Source organism: Seriola aureovittata, chromosome 1 (genome assembly GCF_021018895.1).
Source record: "Seriola aureovittata isolate HTS-2021-v1 ecotype China chromosome 1, ASM2101889v1, whole genome shotgun sequence".
Lineage (NCBI taxonomy): Eukaryota > Metazoa > Chordata > Actinopteri > Carangiformes > Carangidae > Seriola > Seriola aureovittata.
In genome coordinates this window covers 16,699,497-16,723,465 of record NC_079364.1, presented here as the reverse complement: position 1 = coordinate 16,723,465, position 23,969 = coordinate 16,699,497, and the positions used below count along the sequence as shown (strand labels likewise).

The 23,969-nt window shown below is 40.4% G+C and overlaps 1 protein-coding gene across 2 annotated transcripts; it reads left to right on the top strand.

The window, feature by feature from the left end:
• Positions 1–1,455: 1,455 nt before the first annotated feature.
• Positions 1,456–23,483, top strand: mindy2 (MINDY lysine 48 deubiquitinase 2). Of its 2 annotated transcripts, none has more exons than XM_056378796.1 (9): positions 1,456–2,443; positions 2,908–2,965; positions 5,230–5,294; positions 11,248–11,406; positions 13,130–13,232; positions 14,685–14,827; positions 15,811–15,984; positions 17,082–17,264; positions 19,042–23,483. In XM_056378796.1, exons 1-9 carry the CDS (start codon positions 1,532–1,534, stop codon positions 19,225–19,227), a joined length of 1,983 nt encoding a protein of 660 aa, XP_056234771.1. In that variant the 5' UTR covers positions 1,456–1,531; the 3' UTR covers positions 19,228–23,483. The 2 variants fall into 2 exon arrangements, with proteins under 2 accessions (XP_056234771.1, XP_056234763.1); XM_056378788.1 differs by having other exon boundaries at positions 19,039–23,483.
• Positions 23,484–23,969: the final 486 nt, after the last annotated feature.

Below are 23,969 nucleotides of genomic sequence, written 5' to 3'. Positions count from 1 at the left end.
AGACAACATGAATACAGCTCAATAAAAGTAAATAGCACTAAAACTATAGTGTAGTGAGTAGACTGCAGAGGGATAAATGACTACGAATAATGATTTTTACAAGAAGGTAAAGCATGATGGCATCCTGCTCAACACTCAAAAATATAACATTCATTTCCTGATTGGTTTCCTTTATCAACCACAAAGTTATGTCAAGTCTCTGCACTTCACAGAATTATCTTTGAACAAAAACAATACTGTTAAGGATGTCACTGCTGTCTGTCTGTGCTAAGCTATGACACCAGCAAATAAAAGAAAACTTTTCAGATCTCAATAGACACAATTCGTATGCTTATATATGTGGTTTGACACAGGTAAATCTTATATAACATGAAGTTACAGTCCTCTTTTTCATTGAGGCATTACGTTTTATATGTCAGACTGCAGTTCAGCAAAATCCAGATCAATGCTTGACAAGATCATAGTTTATACCTTGAGCTTCATACTACCTAACTCTTCTCTAAAATTACAATGAAAAAAAACTAGGTTGTTAAGGTCAAGGGTATGTTTGTGTCCCGAGTCCTGTTGGGGAAAGGGTTTTTATGCAGTCTGATTGAAAGTCTGATGTGATGTGTACAGCTCTGCCCAGTCTAGGAATTGCTGCCACCCAGTGACTCTAAAAAGTTACTGCATGTGAATCGACAGACTTGTCAAAAGAACCCAATTTACCCTGTATACAGTACATATATAGGCTATATATATAAATTGAAAGTCTGGAGAAATTAAATCCCCCAAAATGTAGAAAAATTGGAAAATCGTTATCGTTAATCATTATTACGAGTTAGGTTAAACTAGGGTTCAAATTCACTGCGGACGCCTGATCATTTCCAAAGTCTCGTTTGTCTGTACGTTGGTGGGGAGCTCTGGCTACGCGAGACTATACTGCACTCACTGATGCGCGTGCACACGCACGCAACACTGTCACGGCCACGGCAAGTTCTTTTCATCCTACATTCAGGAGTCCTCGTAAAAAGGGGCACCAGTACCAGCGGTTTGAAAATGTAGCCAGCTACACATTCTACAAAGGTTTGAGCTTGCGCAAATACTTTAAACGGTTAACAACTTGTATACACTAAGTCTTATCTTGCCTATGAGTTTGAGATAGGCGTGATAAGTAATTAAATGGTACCGCAGCTCACAATAGACCACAAGCTGCAGAAATCCTACAGTCATCGGCCTCGGATTTATATGCTGAGGACATCGGCCTGTCATCCTAGTCATTAGATATTTTTTGAATAAATGTATGTAGTATAATGATATGAATAGTTACCTCGGATGGGTCAAACTGCCTTAACCTGAGTGAGTAACTTTACAGAATACGAGCGCACACAAACGCAGCACCGTCTGGCCGATGGTTTTCTACCGCCCCCTTGCTCGGCCTGAAAGCAATTCACTCTGATGACGTCACTCGCAGAGTTGTCATGGCGTCTTTGGGACCGAAGCTGCTGCTGCTGCAATTTAGCTAAAATCTGTCGACAGTCTGTAAATCGAAATGGAGAAAAATGCAAACCTGCATCGAGACACTGACGGAAGCTCATTGTGTGCCACGATTGCGGCAGAGATGGGCGATGTTGCGATTGTCGGCGGAGTGAAAGGAACAGCCGAGAAATGCAAGAATAGTGAGGCACCTCTCAGTACTTTGGTTAACGTTAGTTGTAATGACAGCACCACAAATGTTGGTGCTCCCAGTGCCGTTAATGACAAGTCCAGTGCTGGGAAGTCCGACGTGCCAGAAGCGGTCGAAGTCCTTTCCGCACAGGAGGGTAAGAAGAAGGACACCGAGGCGATCGGATCGTGGTCGGGGTCCGGGGATCAGATCAGTAACGGGATGGGGCATGAGTCGGTGCTGGCTGCAGAAGATAGAGAGGGTGGTGCCTCAAAGTTAGTAAACAACAAAACCGATGGCCCGTCCTCACCTCCCGCTAAGGAGAGCACAGATGTGGGGGGTGAGGTTTTGGCATGTGGAAATAGTGAACCGACAAAACTTGCCAAGCCGACTCATCTGTGTCCGGACAATGCAATCACAACAGACGTCAAACTGGGGCTGTCCGGTGATCGCAGCTTATCGGAGGGATTGCCGAGTGGGAGTGACCCCGATCCCAGTCTCGGTGGTGAGTCCCGAAGCATAGATTCACTTGAGTCCTTCTCCAACCTCAATTCCTGCCCTAGCTCCGACCTCAACAGTGAGGGACTGGAGGAGAGAGGGCTGGCCCTGGCCCTGCAGAGCGAGTATGGGGCTGATGGGACAAAGACTTCGTGCACTAAGGACCGGGCCGCTGGCCAGTCCATATACCACATCAAGTGGATCAAATGGAGGGAGGAGAATACGCCGATCATCACCCAGAATGAGAACGGCCCCTGTCCATTACTGGCAATTATGAATGTCCTTCTGCTTGCATGGAAGGTAAAGGCTCTGAGATGGGCATGGATCAATAGAAACTTGATTCTAACTTAATACAAATAGGCGTTTTCATAAGGTAGCTCTGAGCTCTATCAAAATTTTTCATGTAATTACAATGGAACATTTGTGTAATTTAAACATTTAGATTTGCTAAAGGTTAACATACACATCTCACAATAGATCTAGTGTAGAAGTCCTAGTTCCTCTGTCCCTAAGCACTTCCCGTGAAAAGATAATATATCAAGACGAGTTCATATATGATTACTCAATTTTAGCATTAGATGTGGATTTATTTAATCATGTCAGTGCATGTTGAAGAGGGAAGCCAGGTGTTTTACCAACTGAAGTGCATGGGTCTCAAAAATAAATGGTTTTATCCTGTTTTGGTTAACCTTTGTTGCAGTGATTTGTCTGATTAAGTAGTAATAAATGAATAAACACTGAGTGTCCATGGTTGTCTGTTACAGGTTAAGATGCCACCCATGATGGAAATTATAACTGCTGAGCAACTCATGGAGTATCTTGGTGAGTGTTTGCTGCCGTTAAACCTGTTACACAAGAGCAATTTGATGCCGATGATTGATCTAAGGGGAAAATCGTACTGAGTTTATTAAGCCATGTTACCCTATTAAATATGGTCCTCTTCTGCTTGCTTTTTTCACTTGGCTTAAGATTTACAATAATAACCTAATGTGAACTTGCAGAAAAGAACAAATTTCTAAAGCATAATAAATAGACTATAACACTACGTTGGCCTGCGTTTATAGAACCACAGCAACTTGAGTGTTGCCCACAAGTCCACACTTGTAAACATGCTAACCAATAAAGCCGCTGGCACCGGAGTTTCAGCAACCTAGTAAACATTCTTGTGTTTCACATCCCCTCAAATGAGTGGATACATACTTAAGGTCAGATATATATGTATGTATATACATATTTAGAGCAGGGAAAACCCCCAAGAGCCAAACCCCTGCTGTTGCAAAGGATACAAGAGATATCTCTTCTCTCTGGCTGTCTCCTTCCCTCCATAACTAAAATTACTCTACAATATCAAAGCAGAGTGTCTGATTACAGCAGGGGCTCTTCAGAGGTAGAGCCAGTCCTCACTAGTGTCTCCTGTCAGCTCTATCAGGGCCTTCAGTATCCACTGGCATTAGAAAACTAAAATATTCCACATCACGGCACTATATGTGATCCCCAGTTTTATGGTCCTTTACTGTGTTTGTTAAACTTATTTGTGTCTGTTAGCTGGCATGGCTCAAACAGTGCTCTTGTTTCTAAAAATGACAATTAAATAATAAACAATGGTATCTTTATCTCTTTGTTCATTAATTATCTCCAAAATCGTCCATTTGCGTGGTACATTAGAGCATGAGTTCACCACGAGTTCAATTACAGCACACAAAGCTAATCTTGTGTAATGTCCAGGGGATGCTGGATGACTTCTAAACTCAGTACTGTTTTTCATAACACATAGACACAAACAGCAGGGGTGACGCTGGGTAATGAATTTCAAATCTGGTGTTTAAAGTGGGTGGTGGCGGTCACTCAGCAGCTCAGAAATTACACAGCATAGCATGAGCATGATCCTGAAGCACAGAGGCTGACAGATACAGACATTAAGGGAGGACCAGAGATGAGTGAGTTCACAGTTCAGTGGAGAGCAGAACAGTGAGGGGGTTTCCTCGTTGTGGACATACTGTAGTAAAACCACTCAGCTGGCTGGCCCCCTGCTGGAAAAAATCTTGACTTGCACTAAAATCTTCATCAAGGTTGACAGCATAACAATCAAGAAGTAAGAAGAGTTTTTTTGTTGTTTTTTTTTAAACTGCAACTAGCAGCTTGTCTGTTGGTCAGTCCAAATAACTTGTGAAATATATGGATTATGTGCCAAAACACAGCTACAGAACACAGCTACAGAGTTTATGAGCCTGACTTTTCAGTTCAAAAAACATCCAAAAATCCTGAAAAACTTGGTCATCATAACATGAACTATATTCTGTGATAGGCTAGTTTAAGATTGGACAGTTAGTTCTCACAGCATGCACATGAAGAAATCATCATGCCTTTCTAGGTCAGCCATTAAAATTATATTGAAAAAAATAATAATGAAGCCCTAATTACAAGAAAAAATACTTTTTTCCTGGATATTCTCCATTCATTCTGTTTGCTTAAGCAAAATACATATGAGAGCATTTTTAATCTCCATGTGTAGCTGTTTTCACTTAATGTGGCTTTTGATGACAAGAAGTTGATGGCATTCTTCAGAGTAATTCTCAGGAAAAGTATGTGTTGACAGTGCAGCACGATACTCTCGCCAGTTTCTAATACATTAATGATTCTCTGTGAAACATTCTGAGAAATACTTACACCACAGTTTCAAAAGTCATGAGTAGATCGCAATAAAACTTTGACAGCAATAGCAAGAATGTATTTTCATGGCTTTTTTTGCCCTTCAAAGTGTGTGAAATGCTTTAAATGTTGCAGCATGTTTGTAGTGCTCAACAGAGCAGGAGCCAGACATCTGCCAGGCTGTGCTCTCTGCCACAGCCCATGCTGCCACAGAGCCGTGTCGACAGAGATCTCAGTTGACACCACAGTGGACATGACTCAAAGGATCCCTAAATATTTGGCTCAGCCTTTTCTAAAACCCTACAATGAGTATTCTCTGCAAATGCTTAAGCTAGGAATCCATAGTGATCATCAGTGCCAAGCAAGTGGTTTCGCTCTGTCAATGCAATGTAACTCATCATATCTGGTAACATCTCTCTCTTTCTGTCCCTCTGTAGGAGACTACATTCTGGAAACGAAGCCTAAAGAGATATCAGAGGCTCAGCGGCTAAACTATGAGCAGGTAAGGCTTGCCTAATCAATGCGGAATATTCTTATTAAACAGACATGTGTTTTTGCTTATGTGTGTGCATTTGTAAGCTGCTGACTGTTTATGGTACTTGAGGAGCACGGGGCTTTTGGAATGAACTCACTCTTTGTCTCCTCTCTCTCTCTCTTGCTCTCTGTGTCAAAGTCATAACTGTGCAAGTTTAACATGACACACTCAAAATTTCTCAGATGTTATCATGGCCACTATTGATATATTTTCACCACTGATTACAAAGTGAGATGCACACTTCTCTGATGTGCCACACACACATTCAGTATAGTTGCATGCTAAAAGCGGGTTTGCACATTTGCATTAAGGTAGCGGAGAAGGTCAGTGGATGTTCCGTAATATGGAAATAAGCATCGGGTTGATTGCAAACCACATAAATAGCTTAGCTTTTTTTTCCCTACTGCTCTATAGGTTACATAAGAAGTGTCTTGCGAGGCCTAGGGAACAACAGGGGTCAGGAGTGTCAGATTATGTTGTTTCACATGGCGGTGAATGCTTAGAGACGCATGGCTGGGTTCAGCTCCCAGCTATTACTGAGGCTGTGTGTGTGTGTGTGTGTGTGTGTGTGTGTGTGTGTGTGTGTGTGTGTGTGTGTGTGTGTGTGTGAGAGTGTGTGAGAGTGTGTGAGAGTGTGTGAGAGTGTGTGAGAGTGTGTGAGAGTGTGTGAGTGTGTGCGCCTGCCTCACCATGAGAGGCACTTGGAGATGGAGCTCCTGCTCCAGTTCCCCTGCTTCCTCCCATCTCCACTGCCTGCCTACGGTGTGGGAGGGGCCCTGCCTCTCCTCCTCTTGCGTGGCAGAGCACCAACACATCTGTGAATGATTTGAAGCCACACTTGTCCCTCATTTAGAGAGGAGAAAAAAATAATGTGCAGTCTCCACACAGACGCTCACTGAATGGCTTTCTAAATTTACCTTGAGCCGAAATACAACCTCTTAAATAAATCAGTGGTGTCCTCAGCATGCACAGTTAGAGTAAGGGAGTGGTTAGAGTTTGTGTTGCATAGTTATTATGGCGGTCTAATCCTAGACACTAGCCTGGGAGCTGTGTTGCATGTGGGTGTCCTCAAGTCCGTGTGCTGTGGTTGACACAGTATGTGGAGACGACAGTGGGCAGGGCTCTGGGATGCTGGAAGCTGGGATATAAAAGACAGCAAGTCTGTGAGATGTGTTTATGTACACATCAAACAAAAGGTTTCCTCCTCTGTGCATCTTAAAGAAATGTGTTTGCACCGCTTATTGAATTGTTATGAAATACAACTGAAGCGGCCCAGACTTTGAAAAGAGCTGTAGGAGTTCATAACAGAAGTAGTTCTATTTATAAATTCAGCTCAAAAAAACATCATCTGTCACAGGAGTGTATGAGGCTTAAAATAGCAGTTGCACGGCTGCTCTTTAGCTATTGTTAAATATTTACTTGGAGGAGCTGTGGAAGTGAGTGTAGTTTTGTCTGACCCAGCTCAACACCATCTCTTACAAAGCAATTCATCCATGATGAGTGTTCAGCCATTGGAAGAAATGGGTTATCATGTTAAAGAAGCCTCTTATTTTAATTTGATGTAATTCACAGTAATGGGTGTTGTTCACAAATGTTTCTTAACCCTTTCTTTTGTTCTGAGTAAAGCACATAAAATCCCAATTTGGGTTTCACAAATCTGAAGTACGCGCTCGACCATAGCCTGTTGGATGATGAATGAATGCAAATTTGTCTCACATATCTGTTTGGGTGATGCCCTGCTTATCAAATTAAAGTCTTTCCTTATATAAATCTATGAGAAAGCAGAGACATTAACATGGAAGAAAACATGATGAGAAATTGTGGATGGTGATGTCGGAGACAAAGGAAATGGTTTGTTTTAAAGTTACAATCATAAAAGCCCGTAAAAAGAAATACAGCTCAGTTTATTAGCTCCGTATGGAGAGCAAAGCATCGAATGGGCGAGTAATGGCAGCGGCTGTGCCATCAGTTGTGCAGCTTGTGGTGCAGGACACTGATTTAATTCAAGCAGGATCCATCTAATTATAAGATCAGAGATAAAGCTATACACAGGTTTATCAGTGTGCTAGGTACACGTGTTAATTTTAATGCAATCCATTACAAGAGCTAGGAGCTGATTCACCTCTACAGTTCCTTTTAGGTATAGTTAGTAGTGTCGCTGCACTGGATTGTGTTTGGATTGAATTACAAACATTAGAAACATGAGATTTATTTTGATGATACATCTAACAAAAATGTAGAGCAGTAGCAGCTGCTGATGTGTTTGAAGTATAACCCACATTGTGGGACATTACAGTCTTGTAAACTGTGCATTATTTACAGCTCCCACTGATGGGTAATGGCATTATGTAATGGTTTACATTTGTCCTCCAGTGACTGAAATATTGTTTTTTAGGTTCATAGATCAGCTGTGTATATTTTTATAGATTTTTATATGATTTCAGACAGACGCGTGACAAAGTTCTGACAGTTCCATTCCCTAGATTAATTTTCATTGAGCAATGACATAGATATTTTTGTGGCAGTGTCAACCTTAGTATGTATTTCTTAACTAAAAACTATTGCTCAATTGTGTTGCTTGGCAGAAACATTGGTGACTGCAACATGGGGAAAGCAGCTCATTCCTCCAGCTCTAGAAGCAAGGCCTCTTTCTTTTACATACATTTATATAGTGTAAGTGTGACTTGATTATAGTTTGATTTCTTGGCTGCATTTTGTTTTAATATAGGAACTGCTTCATGTGATCACCTGGGACCATCATGTAAATGACAAAATGAAAGCCTTCCCTCATCTTGGAGTTGTAATACCATATTCTATGAACTACCAGCTTAGTCGATCTACTCAGGGTTTTATTTTTAGGTAAGTTTTGGATGAAAATCAGCAAAGTGAGAGAGAAGCAGAGAGGCCTTCCCATAAAAAACTTCCTCTGAAGAGTGAAAGTAAAAATACAGGAAGTCCTAACCAGAGTACTGTGCTAATGTTTTACTGTGAAAATGCATCCAACACAAGCACAGATGAATGCGAAAGATGCAGTGCTAATCATCCGATTTCTGAGTGCTCCTCTGCTGTTGGAGCCCTGTGCCCTAAAGTGAAGAGATGTGGTCCATTACACTGCCCTGCTAATCCTGCCATCAGTGCTGCTCGTAAGCATCCTAATCCGCACACTCAAATGGGCCAGCTAAAGGCTTTTCACCTCAATTTCTGCCCCAGAGCTGGAGTATCTCACTGCTCATGGGATGTATAGTAAATTTTTATTATACAATAACACTGAAAGTTGACAAATGATGATATTGAATTATCCAGATTTATTTCGGCTGTAAACTCAGGTTCATTGTTCTGGTATTTGCAAAGATTTCTTTTTTTCTCTTTTGGGTAATTTTCCTTATATCTCCACCATCTCCTGTAGTGTATTGTGAAAGAGCTGAAATCAGATGTAAATCGCTTACAACTACGCTCGCTCGCAATAGAGTTGTAGGGCTCAGCTGCAAGGGTTATCTTGATCTCAGAGTTAAATGGCAGCAGGGGTTCAGAGCCAGCTGGGAAACATAGCTCTGAGGCAGAATGCAAGAATTAGTCTGTTTCGTTGGGTTCTCAGGTGTGTGGTGCATACATATGACATACTTACGATGTGATGTGTACATAAAGTATGTTATATATAAAGTTCACTCTGTTCAACCCTTCAGTCATTGATTTGAAATAGAGGAACTTCTTTCTACATATTTATATTTTTGGCAGTGTTTAAAAACTTATTAGACATAAACACAGTAAAAAAAAAAACATCAGTTCCATGTCAAACCAGCAACATACTATATGCAAGCACATTAATATCAGAATTAGTTCATTTGTTTAGCAAAGCAAAGCAAGAGGTGCAGCTCTGATTTGTATTACCAGTGCCTATGTTAAATATCGACTGTGTCTCATTCAACTGAAATGACTAAATGAAAAGTCTTCTTCCCAGAGCCGTTTACAGTACATTATTCTCCACCATTTACAGACAGCAGAAGCATGTGGACAGAAAAAGATCAAACCACCAACCTTACAATTAATGGCAAGCTGAACGCTACCCCGTTCCAAAATAAAGTTCTGATGTTTTCTAATCAGGGTGAAAAGCAAAAAGCAGCATGGAGTGGTATTTTTCTCAGTTTTGTTCAGGCCACATGATTACCAGAGACAACATATGCAGTTAAAACCTCACAGGAACCTAGTGGTAGATTTATTTATGAAACTACCAAAAAAAACCATAACATTGTAGGGAAATCCCAATTGCAACAGTCACATGGGTAAAACATATAGAAAACCGATCCGATGGTATAAAGCTAGTAAGGAACTGACTGGAGAAGGTTTTTACAGACAAAGAGAAGACAAGCAAGGTGAACCAGTAAACTGTATGCGTGGTTTGACACAGACCCTGAGAAAGTATAACATTAAAAAGTATTTACAAACCTATACGCAGACAACCAGAATGTTATTTGAAGCCATCAGAAATTTGATTTTGCTGAATTAAACCCAGATGTTGTGTGTGTGCTGTGTTAGAGGGTGTTCTGGGTTTTACTCAGTAAATGTATCTACACGAGATTGTAAACCTGCCTCAGGCATCTTTATGCTTTCAGCCATTGTTCTGTGTACCGTAATGTTATCTCTCTGGTGTTCTGCTACATACTACTGTATATACTGCACCCCAGGAAGCTAGGTTTCTGTCTACATTGCACTGTCTGGTACAATAGCACAGTGTAGATTCTGATGGTCTGATGGGGTAATCACGGGAAAAAGTACCTTGTGCTACAGTGACTCATCTCCCATCATCGGGACAGAAAGGCTCGACAAGTTACCGGAGTTAAAGTCATCTAAAGTTGATAAAAAGAAAGTGAAGAATTAAAGAGTGAATTAAATGTGCTGCCCATCCATTTTATCATCTTAACTAATTATGGCCTTCACTAGAGGAGGTAGTGAGATCTAAGCTATAGGATGAACCCTGTAGTGGTTTGTTACAATGTGGAATAATTATGCAACTACCCTGAAAGTATTAAAATGGGAACAATTACAATATAATATACTTTAGTCTAAGTTAACAGACTACAGCCTTGAACTGACCACAGAACTGAATCATCTGTCTGATATGACTGTATTAAAATTTGAACATTTTAGGGGCGACCTGGTGAGCTAGAGGTTTAGGTTACTGACCATGAAGGCTCAGTGTCCCCCTGTTCAAGTCCAGCCGAGGACCTTTGTTGCTCTCTCTCTCTCTCTCCCCTCATTTTCTGCCATGTTTCTATCGTCCACTATCAAAAGTAAAGGCAAAAATTCCTCAAAATATCAAACAAAGGCTGTATTCATTGCAGAGCTATTGGATTGCATCATATCGTCTTATGTTCCCGTTATTTTGTCCACTTGTTAATATTATCAAAGGGAAATATCATGTCTCATGATGATGAGTCTGAAAGCTTACACAGAAATGTAATATCAAATGGTTTCCTGGCAGAGACTTCCACTTCTTCCTGCGGTTGTAGGTTGATTGATGGTAAACTGAGTAAAACCTAATAAGAGCAGCAAATATGTAAACTCAACTTAGTCTCAATGAAATAATTGTAAAGCAGACACATTTGACAAAACCAAATGAAGGCTTGAGTTTGTGGAAGTTATGTTTTTTGGGGGGGATTTTGTATTGTGCTGGCGTAAATGGCAGTTAATGGTTTGTTGTAAAGGTAGAAAAATCAATACTTAATAGCTCCAGCTATGCTGACTGTGTGCAGACAGCCAGGAACAGTGTAACAGATGAAGTCAGCTGACAGCAGCAGCTGGATTGGACATAGCTCTTGGTTTTGTATATTGTTAACAATACATAAGCAAATTGTTTTTTTAATTCCTCTGCTGCATTGTTTTTTTAACAAGAATGCATATCCTCTTTCTCCTTGTTTCCTAGAACATGAGTGATGCCATGGCCGTGTTGCATAAGCTGCAGACGGGTCTGGATGTGAATGTTAAGTTCACCGGGGTGCGAGTCTTTGAGTACACCCCAGAATGCATTGTGTTTGATCTGCTGGACATCCCCCTTTACCACGGCTGGCTGGTTGACCCCCAGGTGAGATGGACCTTACTCATCACTGCTGTGTTCCTTTACTTCCCTGAAAGCCAATGTGTTTTATTGTGCTTATGTCTATCTTCAACAGATGAATAGTGAAATACTGGAAACTTTCTGCTTTCACATCTGAAGTTCTGTTCATTTGGTCCAGGCGAAGGGAAAAATGTTACAGTATTAAAGTTTGGGTCTGGTTTTGTGTTCACACTAAGTTATTACAGAGAAACCAAGATGAGTAACCATGCAGTCTAACGGGCTGACAGGTAACTCCTTTGGTAACTCTGGTGCTGGGCGACTGTGGTGGGAAAACAAAGCAGACCAACCACAGGGTTTAGTGATGGTAGATTTGTATGAATTCTGCTAATCCTGAACTTTAAAGGAAGCAGTGTTATAAGTGTTGTGTATATTTATGCCGTATCACTTGGTCCCACAAATACCACAAATCTGAAAATGAATAGGAGTTAAAAGTAAGAGGCATGTTGTGTTTGTGTCCTGCTTTGCGTATTTTAGCAGTTCTTCATTAAGAAGTAAGTGAAACACACTGACCACTCATTCCTGCACTATCGCAATGCAAACTGTTTCATCCTTGTCCCATGTATATATTTTCATCGCAGTTTACATACTGGACAATATATTAGCTCCATTTGCGGTCTGAGCTAATCATACTCATAATTAGACCATGAATTAACTCATCAGGTTTTGTAAAGTGCAGCACGACTTGCTATTGGATTTCCCCACATGGGTCCATTTAGTGGTGATGACGCAGAATGACAGTTGCTAAAACTGTTCAATCAGTATGTCGGTCCATATGACTTCATGCTTGCAGCTTACAGGCTCAATATGAAGTATAAGTAAGGGAACAATGTATGTATGTTTTCCTTGATTCAGACCAAATGAGCCAAACTGTAGATGTGAAAGCGTCTTAGTTTATCTCAAACAAATAGCAAGATGTGAACATGTATAGTGTTAAATTTTAATTTGGTGACTGTCATCCTGCATCACCAGAGCTACAAAAGTCAAAACACAGTTTATTCTGGTGACTTCTACTGAACTTTATTGTACCCTGTGGGTTTATTTATCTTTTTTAGTGTCACAAAGAGCTCAGAAATAAAGAGGTGGTTAAGAACATTATTAGTCAAGATTGAAACCAGATTGAAAACACAGACAGCTAGAAACAGGACAGAAACGTGGCATCTTGTACCATAAGGGGTAGATGCAGTAGTCATTTCATTTTGCTCTCTTAACCACAGTTTTTACATCATTAACTTCCAAATGTACGTTGCCATAGCAAATCATTTTCGATAATTATTGGAGATGTTTTCCATGACGGCTCCCACATTCAGCAGATGGATTGTGTATATTTGATAACGAGTGTAACTTTTGAATTCAAAGTATCGTCATAGCTACTACTACACAAACCACAAACTAACAACTCCAGAGGTCTCTTAGAACCAGACTACCTCCTTTTCAGGTTGACTGTGTTCACTTCTTTGGTCTGAGTTCAAGTGACAGCGTTCACACCAACCTAAATAAAGAAAATTAGCAGGTAAATGTACCTGCGTTCAGGAATCAGGTTTACACAGTGCTAACAGTTGCAGCATGAACCCCTTGTCGCCAGAATCTTTCTCTCTGTTATAAATTTTGTATAAATGTACTGCGGCTTTTAGTGAAACAGCACCAAAGCCTGGTGAATGTTCTCTCCCACAGTTTTTATCTTTGTTTGCAGATGCATGACATTGTCAAGGCAGTGGGAAACTGCAGCTACAACCAGCTGGTGGAGAAGATAATATCCTGCAAACAGTCAGACAACAGCGAACTGGCAGGTGAAGGTGGGTGCTTTCTCCTCACTCCCTCTACTCTCTGACCTGCCTGACTCTTCTCCTGGCCCCCGTCATCCCTTCCCTGTCATCCCTGTGTACTTGACTGGAGGTCCAGAAAAAGAGAGAAAGTAATTTATTTTGAGGAAAATGCTTTAAGTTAAAATTTTGAGTTTTAGAGTTGCATTCTGATAAATATCCTCTTTCTATTAATTTTACAATACACATTGAAGTCAATTATCACCAGCGTCTTTGTGTCATACATAGTGACACAAGTACTCTGCAGAGAAACAGCTGTGCAGCGTAACATTGAATCAGTGGCATCTTCTTTACATGAGATATGTTTACAGTACAAACAAGTGCAAACATATTCTGCGCAAAACCACGGACCAAGTTCAAATAAAACCAGGACACATGTGGCTGCTCATCAAATGACCTACTTCCACAGCTGTCAGTAACTTCTCAACTAAATATTTGCTAATTCAACACTGACTTTCCTGAGAAGTTGTCAGCTGGGCTGCTGCCAAGTTCAACAAATCAAGGCCTCAGTCAGTGATGATAATGCTGTAGGAGATTCACTCCTGTTTTATTGTATTTCAACATTTGCAGCATGGACCCGATTTAAGTGGTTTGCTGCTGATGCTACCCATCGCTGCTTGATGAGCTGGATTTGCATCCACTTTAGATGGGCAAAGATAACTCTCAGAAAACTGAGAGAAAATGAAACATCTCTGAGATTTGTTGTTATGCTTTGATGTGCTTCAGTGTTCAATAGTTAGTTTCTGTTTCCACCATCGTGGCTCATTCTTTGGTAGACTGTTCCTCTCTCTTTTTGAGTTTCACACTGCGTTTGTGGGTGTTTGTTACAAATTGGATGCTGTCCTGTCTTACAGATGTTGATCACCATCTACTACTCAGTCTATATTGGGTTCACTATAGTAACTGTGACCAGTTCAGCAGCAGAGAGTCACAATGTTCAAATAGCAACTACAGACATTACAACAGGGTTTCCAGTAAGCCTTCCAAATACTGACCCATGTTCATGAATGAGCGGGGATTGATCGTAGTGTAGATGACTCATCCAGTGGTCTGTCGTCTAATGATGAAAATATTTGAAAATGGAAAAGAGGCAATTTACAAGCAACAAATGAAAGTTATTTTTCCACCTTCCTAAGTTGAATAATTGGTTATCTGCAGAACTACTTTAACTCACAGGCCAACAGGAAAGTGGCTGGTGAAGCTTATCAAATTAGAACACCAAAATTAACAGAGACATAATATAGCTCAATTTCAATCAATTGATTTTAAATATGTCTTAGATCTGCAGCACGCAGGCAGTAAACTCATACAACCAAAATACAATACGCATTCATGTGACCAAGTTTCTGCACTGGCTAATCAATCACTAATTCAATACCTCCTTTGTTTTTCTGTATGTTTCCTCTTTCCTGTCTCTCATACTAGGCATTGTAGCAGAGCAGTTTCTGAGCAGCACAGCCACTCAGCTGACGTACCATGGCTTATGTGAGCTCACATCCACTGTACAGGAGGGAGAGCTCTGTGTCTTTTTCAGGAATAACCACTTCAGCACTATGATCAAATTCAAGGTAACCACACCGAAAAAGTACTGTCAACACTAAAACTGTTGGCATTATTTGCATTAGTTAGATTGAGATCCATGTGTCATCTGTCCTCCCAGCCAGTGACGAGGCTCATGAAGCCTTTTACCTTTATATGACAGTCAGATTTCTGCTTCTCTGCGGATGTTTACAGATATAAGCAAAACCAACTTTGCAATCTTAAACAGACAGCTCTTTGTTTTTGTCTGTGAGCTAAACAGAATAAACGCGCTTTAATTAAATGTTTCTCTGTGGGCTATTCAATAAGAAATAGTTCAATTTGATTGAATTGATTAATAGTTAATTTTTACAGGAAAGCCTTTGAGTAATATTTAATTGTGTGTCAAGATTTTGAATGATTATTTTGCAGATGATTCAGAAAAAGAACTTTCTAGTTTAAGCGTTACCATCTACCTGTCAGGAAGCCCTTCTTTTCTCTGTTTCTCTTCCCGCTCTGCTAAAGCTCCTGAGCACTTTCCAATAGTGCTCACTGCATAGACGTACTGCAAGATGTTCTTCAAACTTATGATAGATATGCATTTATGTGTAACAGATATACAATATTACATCAATCCCGATGACGATAATAGGTCCCATTCGTCTGCATCCCATCCCCAACAGCCCCGTGCCCACAACTGGCTCGCCATGCCATTGTAGCTGGGACAGACCTTTCCTGTTGTCTGCAGGAGGGGAAGTGAAGTCTGCGTACTCTCATTTTGAATAGCACAGTATAATTTGCCAATGTAAGCAAAGCTGTGTGTGTCACCTATGACATCAGACCAAGTATCATGACAGCCTCTTGTAATCACTCAGCTGCAGACTTTTGCACAAACACATACATATAGTCACACATGATAAACGCCCATATGCACGTTGTGTGGGTGTGTACCAACAGTAGAAACTGTGACATCATGTCCCTGTGTATATAGTGTAACACTGATAAGATATATGTGTGTGTGCTTGTTTCCTAGGGCCAGCTGTACCTCCTGGTTACAGACCAAGGTTTCCTGACGGAGGAGAAGGTCGTCTGGGAGAGTCTGCACAACGTTGACGGGGATGGCAACTTCTGTGATTCAGAGTTCCGGTTGCGGCCTCCCTCTGATCCAGAGACTGTGTACCGCGGCCAACAGGATCAGATAGACCAGGTCTGAGCACTGATGCAGGCAAGACTAGCAGAACCAGCATTTATCTACCACCACATCTTGATATGCTTAACTGCGATGTGCTTTTCACACCATTAGTGTACCACAAAAGCCGAGACAGAATGCTGGACCAGTAGTGGCATAATGCTCCTCACTGTTCTTTCCTCAAGTATCTTGTTTTAAACACTGAGGGAAAGGGAAAGACAAAAAGTAACAACACACATCCCGTCAAATTCCAGGAAACACCAGAATGGCCCAGAATTGTTAATGAAAAGTGAATGAATAAGGGGAAAAAAAAAATCAACTGTGCACCATCATGGGCTAAATAATAGATGTGTTATGGCTCCCCACACTAATATTTGAGATGCACACATATCAGATGGCAGCCTGAACATCACATAGCAAGGTTGCATCGTGCCTCCTTCCCTTCTCATCCGTTCTTCATTGTACCACACTGACTCCACACTGGCCCTTAAGCGATGCATTGAGTTTATGTCTCCTGTGCATTTTGACTATAATTCACAGCTGTTTGCTCATTGGCCGGCCAGAGTGGGCCAAACACAGAGCTCACTGACATATTGTCTGCCTTGTTCCCACACACACAGGTTGGACCTGAGCATGGGAGCTATTACTTTTTGCTGCTCACTCAGGCCCATCCCTCCTTATCTACAAGATAGGCTTGGTGAGAAAAATCTATTCAGGCAATTTATGCACTCATAATCAATTCAGTTAGATTGGTAGAAAACTTGTAATTCTCAGTGGGGAAATTGGGTCTTCGTCTTGACAAAGGACTTAACATTGAGAAGAATAGAACATACTGAATATAACATAATGGATAACTCCAGCATAAAGGAAGTTCTGTTAATTATACTTCTAAAAATAATACAATGAAGATAATACAACAAATGAAAAGTGCTCAGTTAATAAGCACAGAACTGTGGTTGTGGATTGTGGATTGGTCTATAACATGTTGGCTGAGGAGCGACCAAGCTCGGCATAATAAGAACACAGTGTATATACATAAGCATCACAATGGCAACTTTTGCTCATAAATCATCAAGTGTGTCTCTCTCCCTGTGCATGTTCATGTGTGTCATCAGGACTATCTGATGGCGCTGTCGCTGCAGCAGGAGCAGCAAAGCCAGGACCTGCAGTGGGAGCAACTCCCCGAGGGCATCAGTGACCTAGAGCTGGCAAAAAAGCTTCAGGAGGAGGAGGACCGACGAGCCTCCCAGTACTACCAGGAGCAAGAGCAGGAGCAGGCGGCAGCAGCACAGGCACAGGTGGGGAGGGAGGGATTGAACGAGGTAAAAGCAGGTGGGAGAGGGAGGAGAAGCAGGACTTTGAACAAATGTGACACAGAGGGAAGATGTTACCTTCTTGAAAGAGATGGATGTCTGCATCAGGGAGTTTGAGCTATAAAGGAGGGATTGAGGATGAAACGGGACATATTCTTTTTTTTTTTCTTGTAATTCTGCCACCCTTTACCATGAGGTCAAGGCACACGCTTTGTCGTGTAATTGTTGCAGATGAACAGTGACATGTATCCAGTCCTGTGAACTCTTTGGAATTACTTGGTTTTCTGCATTAATTGATCATAAAAAATTGATCTGATTGTCACAAGTATAAGCAGAGACAATTTGCTCAAGCTAATAATAAACAACTTTAATGTTTCATTTCTTTACTGAAGACACCTTTAAAACACAGTGCTGGTGGAATAAGTAAATGAAACCTTGAATTTTATAGCGGGTCAAACTTTTGACAGCAATAACCTCAAACAAGCACTTCTGGTAAATGCGGATCAGACCTGCACAATGTTCACAAGGATGTTTGGACCATTGTTCTTTACAGAGCTGCTTCAGCTCAGCCATATTCTCAGGATGTCTGGTGTGAGTGACTCTCTTGACATTGATCCTGACATTAACTTGTAAGATATCTTTGAGATAAATTTGGGAATTCATTTTCCCCTCAATGATCTCTTGGCCTAGAGGCATGAAAGCAGCCCCAGTATGTTTTCATGTTGGCATGCAGTGGTGTACGGAGTAAAAAAGGTTTTACACCGCATGTAGTGCTGTGTGTTCTTCGCAAACGATTCAACCTTATTTTCATCAGTCCACAAAACATTTTCCCAGCAACACTGTGGAGCGAAGCGCTGCTCTTTAGCAAACTACAGGCACGCAGCAATGTTTTTTGTGGAGAGCAGCCGCTTCCTCCATGAGACTATGGACCGTGATTTAGGTATAGTAGACACATGACTGCTGTGTCTGCGTTGTGCTTTTGGAGTCATCTTGGATGGGCACCCACCTCTAGGGGAGAGTAGCCACAGAACTCCATCTATAGACAGTCTTGACTGTAGACTGATGATCTAAACTCTTTGATGACTTTGTAATCCTTTCAGCTTCATGCAAATCAACAATGTCTTATGTCTTCTGTGATCTCTTTTTTGGCCAGGCATGGTTCACATCAGCAAATGTTACTTGTTTAAGTCTTTTTATAAAAATCAAAATAGCTCTAATCCACTCCCCCGATCTTGTTTCATTTGTTGGACTCCCGGTTTTCATAACTCCTGACTCCAGTTTGCTTTTGTTGATGTCATTAGCCGAGAGGTTCACATACTTTTTCCAGCCTACAATGTGAATATTTGAATGATGTTTTCAATATTGGCAAGAACAGTACAATGATTAGTGTGTTATTAATTAAAACAGAGTTTGTTTGTTCATATTTGTAACTTTGATGAAGATCTGACCACATTTTCAGACATACTTTCATTCATAAATGCAGATAATTCCAAAGGGTTCACTGACTTCCTCTTGGCCCTCCATGGGAGATACATGATATACTGATTGGATGATTTCTATAAAGAACATCATTAGAACCAATGAGGCATTGCACTTTTTTTTTAGCTTGTCTTTAGCTTGTTTTGTTTTGCCATACTTTCAACTGAGACATTAATGTTTCGATTTGCACTTATTTCCAGTTCCAGTTCAAGTAGGTTTGCTTGTAATGAACACGTCTATATATTTACATTTCCTTTGCTCCCTTGCTCTGTTTGTGCAGCAGGGCCAGCAGGAACCTGCCGAGGGAGATGAGGCAGAAAGAGGAGGTGCAGGAGCAGGTGGAGCAGCAGCCGGCACTGGGACGGTGGCAGCAGCTGGAGCCACACCCAGCCCGGGAAAACAGTCCTCTAGTGGGGAGCGCAAAGCCAAGAAAGAATCAAAGGATAAAGACAAATGTGTTATTTTGTAACATACAGTGTGTCTGTGTGAGTGTGCGTGTGAGTGTTTTGTGCATTTGCTTATCTGTGAGCACGGGGACAGCATTTGTTTCTCCATGGACTGGACACACAACGCTGAGCCCCCACTTGATGACAAACAAGGGAAGGAGACGATTGAGGGGAGACGCAACAAGACTAACAGTGGATCTGCTGTTCCCAAACCACTGGTGCCTGCTAACCTCTAAACCTAGACATCAGAGGAAGGGACACTACAACAACAACTACCCCTTATCTTTCATAGAGTCAGCCAAACTTTGTTACAAGTTGCACAGTGCACTATATTTGTGATGTGGGGTCAAGTTTATCTGGGGTGTTATATTTTATAGCAAAAGACATAATCTGAAGAAACAAAATGTCACACTTTCACCGTGTTCTTTTCCAAAAGCATCATTCATTTCACTAATTTTTCATTTTTGCAGCTTATAAGCTTTTTTGTACTCATCAATATTGACGAAGCATATTAGACAAACTCACTTTTTTGATTTTAGTTGAGTTTTTTTAAGTTAGCTGTCAATGCCAAGATTCACATTTTATTTATATATCTGTGTAACAGGTAGCTTTTGGGAGCAGTTTTATGGGTTTTTTTGTGTAAGATGAAAGGGATTCTCTCATAATATTGCCTGTTGGAATTCAGTGTAACATTATTTGTGTCCCCTCTGAATCACTATGTACCTAAGGGTTACTTCATGCCAGATAGCTGCCAGATACTGTAGCTTCGTAACAATACTCATCACAGCTTGCCCTGTTCAGATTTGCCTTAAGAATGGCAGTGTTGTATTCTGCTCTGTTTGAATGTGAATGTGTGTTTGTCTTCATGTGTATGTTATGTACAGTACACGTGTGCTATGTGGTATAATGGCGTGCGGTATATGTGTTACATGTCTCATTTACTGAGCATCACTGATGTAACAAGTTTCAAATTGGAAATAGCCAAATCTTTGACGCTGTATTAGTTAAGCTACACATTTATGAGATTTCTTTTATGTTGTGATTCTATTTCACAAAAAAACATGTTTGGGACAGTGAGACTTAGGAAAGCATTGCAGATTTTAATTGACAAGTCTTTTTCTGAATCTGATGTTGTTTCTGTGTGAGACACAACTAGCTTTTGGCAGATTAGATTTGTATTAGATCGCACCCAATTTAGAGTGCATGGTAGTTCTGAAAGGCCCCTTTCTTTCTCACAGTCTCTTCTGGCAGCTTCCTGGAGAGATGCTGTGTGTGTGCGTTTGTGCGTGCGTACGTGCGTGTGTGTGCGCGCACGCGTGTGTGTGTGTGTGTGTGCAGGCACTATCTTGATCTCCTCTGTTAGGTTTTGGATGTAAAAGTTCCACTGCAGGCAGGTTTTGAAGAGAAATACCACAGAATTTAGTGATTTGTATGTAATATTCCTCTAAACCAGGAAAGTTCAGTTCATATTTGTGAACATGTACTACTCTTTTCCACAAACCGGAACCCAAACTCCAAATCAGTGACATCAAGACTTGCAACTCACAATGTTGGGCTCCGTTAGCTGGATATTTTCCTCCTCGTTCTGCGCAGTTCTCCCCGGGTTAATCTCAATCACCTTTTCTTACCCGTTCTTAGAGATTTACATTAGCCCCTGTGTCAAATTCAGAGAGGGTTAAATTCATCTGTCATTTGTGGAAAAGAAGGCCTAATAGTGAATGTTTACAAACTGAGCAGCCCTGGAGGTCTTGGATATACACCGAATACTGAAATTCTGTGGTATGACCTTTTAACTTGTGTGCATTTCACTACAGCGTTGAGTGTGCAAACACATGATGTACATATTTACCTAATGCATTCTTATGATGGATTTGGCTAGTGGTTTGTGCCATTATTGTACTATGGGACTGCCTCCTGAGAAACTTTTCTATCTATACATTCCAATTGGATGCCTTGACTCAAGCCTTCTATTACAGACTGAGGGAGACAGTTGTTACAGGAGGTCTTTGCAGTGCTTGTAAAACCTCCATCATTATTTTGTTCAGTGAGAACAAATTCAATGTGAGGACAGGACGATTACATGGAGGCAGCAGGCTACCTACTGTGTGGGAACCCTTTCTTATGGGCTTTGTGTGTTCGCTGGAGTTACAGTTTATTTGGCCCAGACGAGGCTATGTTTTGTGTGTATATATATATATATATATATATATATATGACGCCTTACAACATTTCAGCATATTTTATAGGACAACTGGAAACGGGCGTATTACCAGAATGAGACAATCCATGCATTTTTCACACGAACATCAAAAATACTCTCAGGCCTTTTATTCAAGGGACATATCCTCGAGTGTCTTTTTCAAATGGTATGCTTTGTAATGGCACAGTTCCTTGGCCTGTAGTCACTTTCTCCATCACACCTTTAAGTATCTATTTATGTATACTCTCAACTATTTTGACACTTTGGAGGACTTAACACTATATTATTTAAGACCCTCATTGTTGAACTTCACACTAGAAAACAATGACTTAAGATGCTCCTCTTGTGTTAACTTGGATTATATGATTAAAAAAAATAAAAGCCCCTGAGACAGGGTTAAGGAACATTGTTAACTATCTACACTTCTCATTGAGTCCTTAGCAGATTTTTTTCCATGCAGCTTAAATGAGTAACATATAATCATAAGGTGAAAGGCAGAGCAGAGGCTTTGTGGCAATATTGTGTTGGGTTTTTCTAGGGGTTTTTTGTTTTTTTGTCTGTCTTTACCAAGTTTCACCTCATGTATGTCTAGGCCCATCAAGTGAACATGCTGATTACACATTCCAGTGGAAGCTTAAAAAATGAAACTTCACTTAGGGCTGTTTGAATTGACTTGGAAGATTTTATGTTGGTTGGTGTTTGTCAGAGTGAAAAGAGCGCAGAGCGACACATGCCACATGTTTTTATTTTTATTATTATTATTATTATTATTATTATTATTTCAGATTTACTACTGTGCATTAGCTTGCTATCCCCTAGTCATCAATACCAGAATTTGATATATTTTGTTGTAATGTGTTTGTTTCACCCTAGTTCCTATGATGAATTGATCAGAAGGATATTGTGTGTTTAATGTCTCAAAGTGGTTTCTTGTATGCCTTGTAAAAGTGATGGTGGGGTAAATGCTGTAAAATGAGTATTTTGACAAGGTGGTTGTTGAACATATAATCGTTGTAATTGGTTTTGCACTGTTACATTGATATGCACTAACAGAAGAGAAACATACCTCATTTTATACAGAACATAAATTGTGAAAGAGTGCTATTGTTCTTTGGGTACCTTTTAAAAACTGAATAATGGCCAAAAGAATTCTCTCAAGCGGTTGCTCTTAAGCCAGGCGAATAATATAAATTTGTAAAAGTATGAAAGGGCTGTTTAAATGTTTGGGCTTAAAAGGATAAAAGATAGTGCCACTTCAATAGAACTTGCTGCAATTTGATATATTCAGGTTAGTGGTACACCTATACCAGGCAAAAGGCTACCAGTACAAAGGCCAGCACACAGCTCATAGATGATGAGGACGTTATGAATTACAACAAGAGATAGATGGATTTCATTTGAATTACTTAACAGAAGCAGGTTTTCTACAAAGCACGGAAGAAAATATGTAGACAAGGCAACACTGGTATCTATTCAATCAGCAAAAAAAATGGTGTAGGTGCACCCCTAATTCAGGTAATTATTTTTCCATCATTTAACCACACAATGTTCACAAACAAGGGCGATATGCCCAAACTTTAACATACAGAGAAAGGGGAAAAGGCTGCTTTATAAGGCTTGAGTGTTGTCATCTATGTAGCAGAGGGAAATGTTCATTCTTGTTGTATGAGATACACATCCAGAGTGCTGAACAATCTCAAGGGAGACATTTTCTTTAACGCAATATCAGACTCCCAGATTTTACTTTGTGGCGCATGTATAGTGTGGACTGAAAAGTTAGGCAGAGTTCAGTTTTATTATTAACTACCCCAAGAACATCATTTCCACTGTGCGGCTCATTATGTTTATATTTCACATAAAACATACAAGCAAAAGGAACGTGTTTGTGAATATGGAAGGATACTCATTTGTGTTGATTTCAATGTTCATCTATTTACATAAATGACCAAATAATGTATGTAGCCTTTCACATTACAGTCACATATTGTATATGGTGATATATATATAACAAAATGCCTTATAGACGAGGGACATTCAACCTGATTAGAAGTTACCAGGATAATAAAAGACTAAGATCAATGGTTGGTTTGTTGTCATCGTTTGTAATGAGCCTTAATTACTTTGAAGATCAATCTAAAAAAAATTATGAAATATAAACTTCAGTGTCAATGATCTACTGTCTGTTGCATTCCCACCTTTTTTTATCCTGCAAAGACCAATTTCACAAAGTCTTAATTTTCTGCTGCTTTGACAAGATGCAACCCCATTAATTTAATGCTGTTTTTTCATTTTAAGTCACTGTTACATTATGTTGACAGGGATCTATATATAAGAGCAACAATAGCGCAGCAGTTTTGTGACATAAGTTAAATTTGAATATTTTTGTCCCCATAACTAACGCTCATCTATGGCTAATTCAATTAGACATTTTTCTTACAATAAAAAATGTATGTCTGAAGCCCCTCAGGTGACCGGAAATGTCAAAGGGGAAACTGCATGAGAGGTGCAAAACCGGTTTAAAATTGAGCAATATGTGACCAGAGGAGAGGTTTACTGGAACGCAAA

Excerpts from the sequence above, each read along its gene's own strand:
- mindy2 (XM_056378788.1), top strand. The coding sequence starts at position 1,532 with ATGGAGAAAAATGCAAACCTGCATCGAGACACTGACGGAAGCTCATTG. Across the intron at positions 2,966-5,229 it reads GCAACTCATGGAGTATCTTG|GAGACTACATTCTGGAAACG; the intron begins GTGAGTGTTTGC and ends GTCCCTCTGTAG. Across the intron at positions 14,828-15,810 it reads GCACTATGATCAAATTCAAG|GGCCAGCTGTACCTCCTGGT; the intron begins GTAACCACACCG and ends CTTGTTTCCTAG.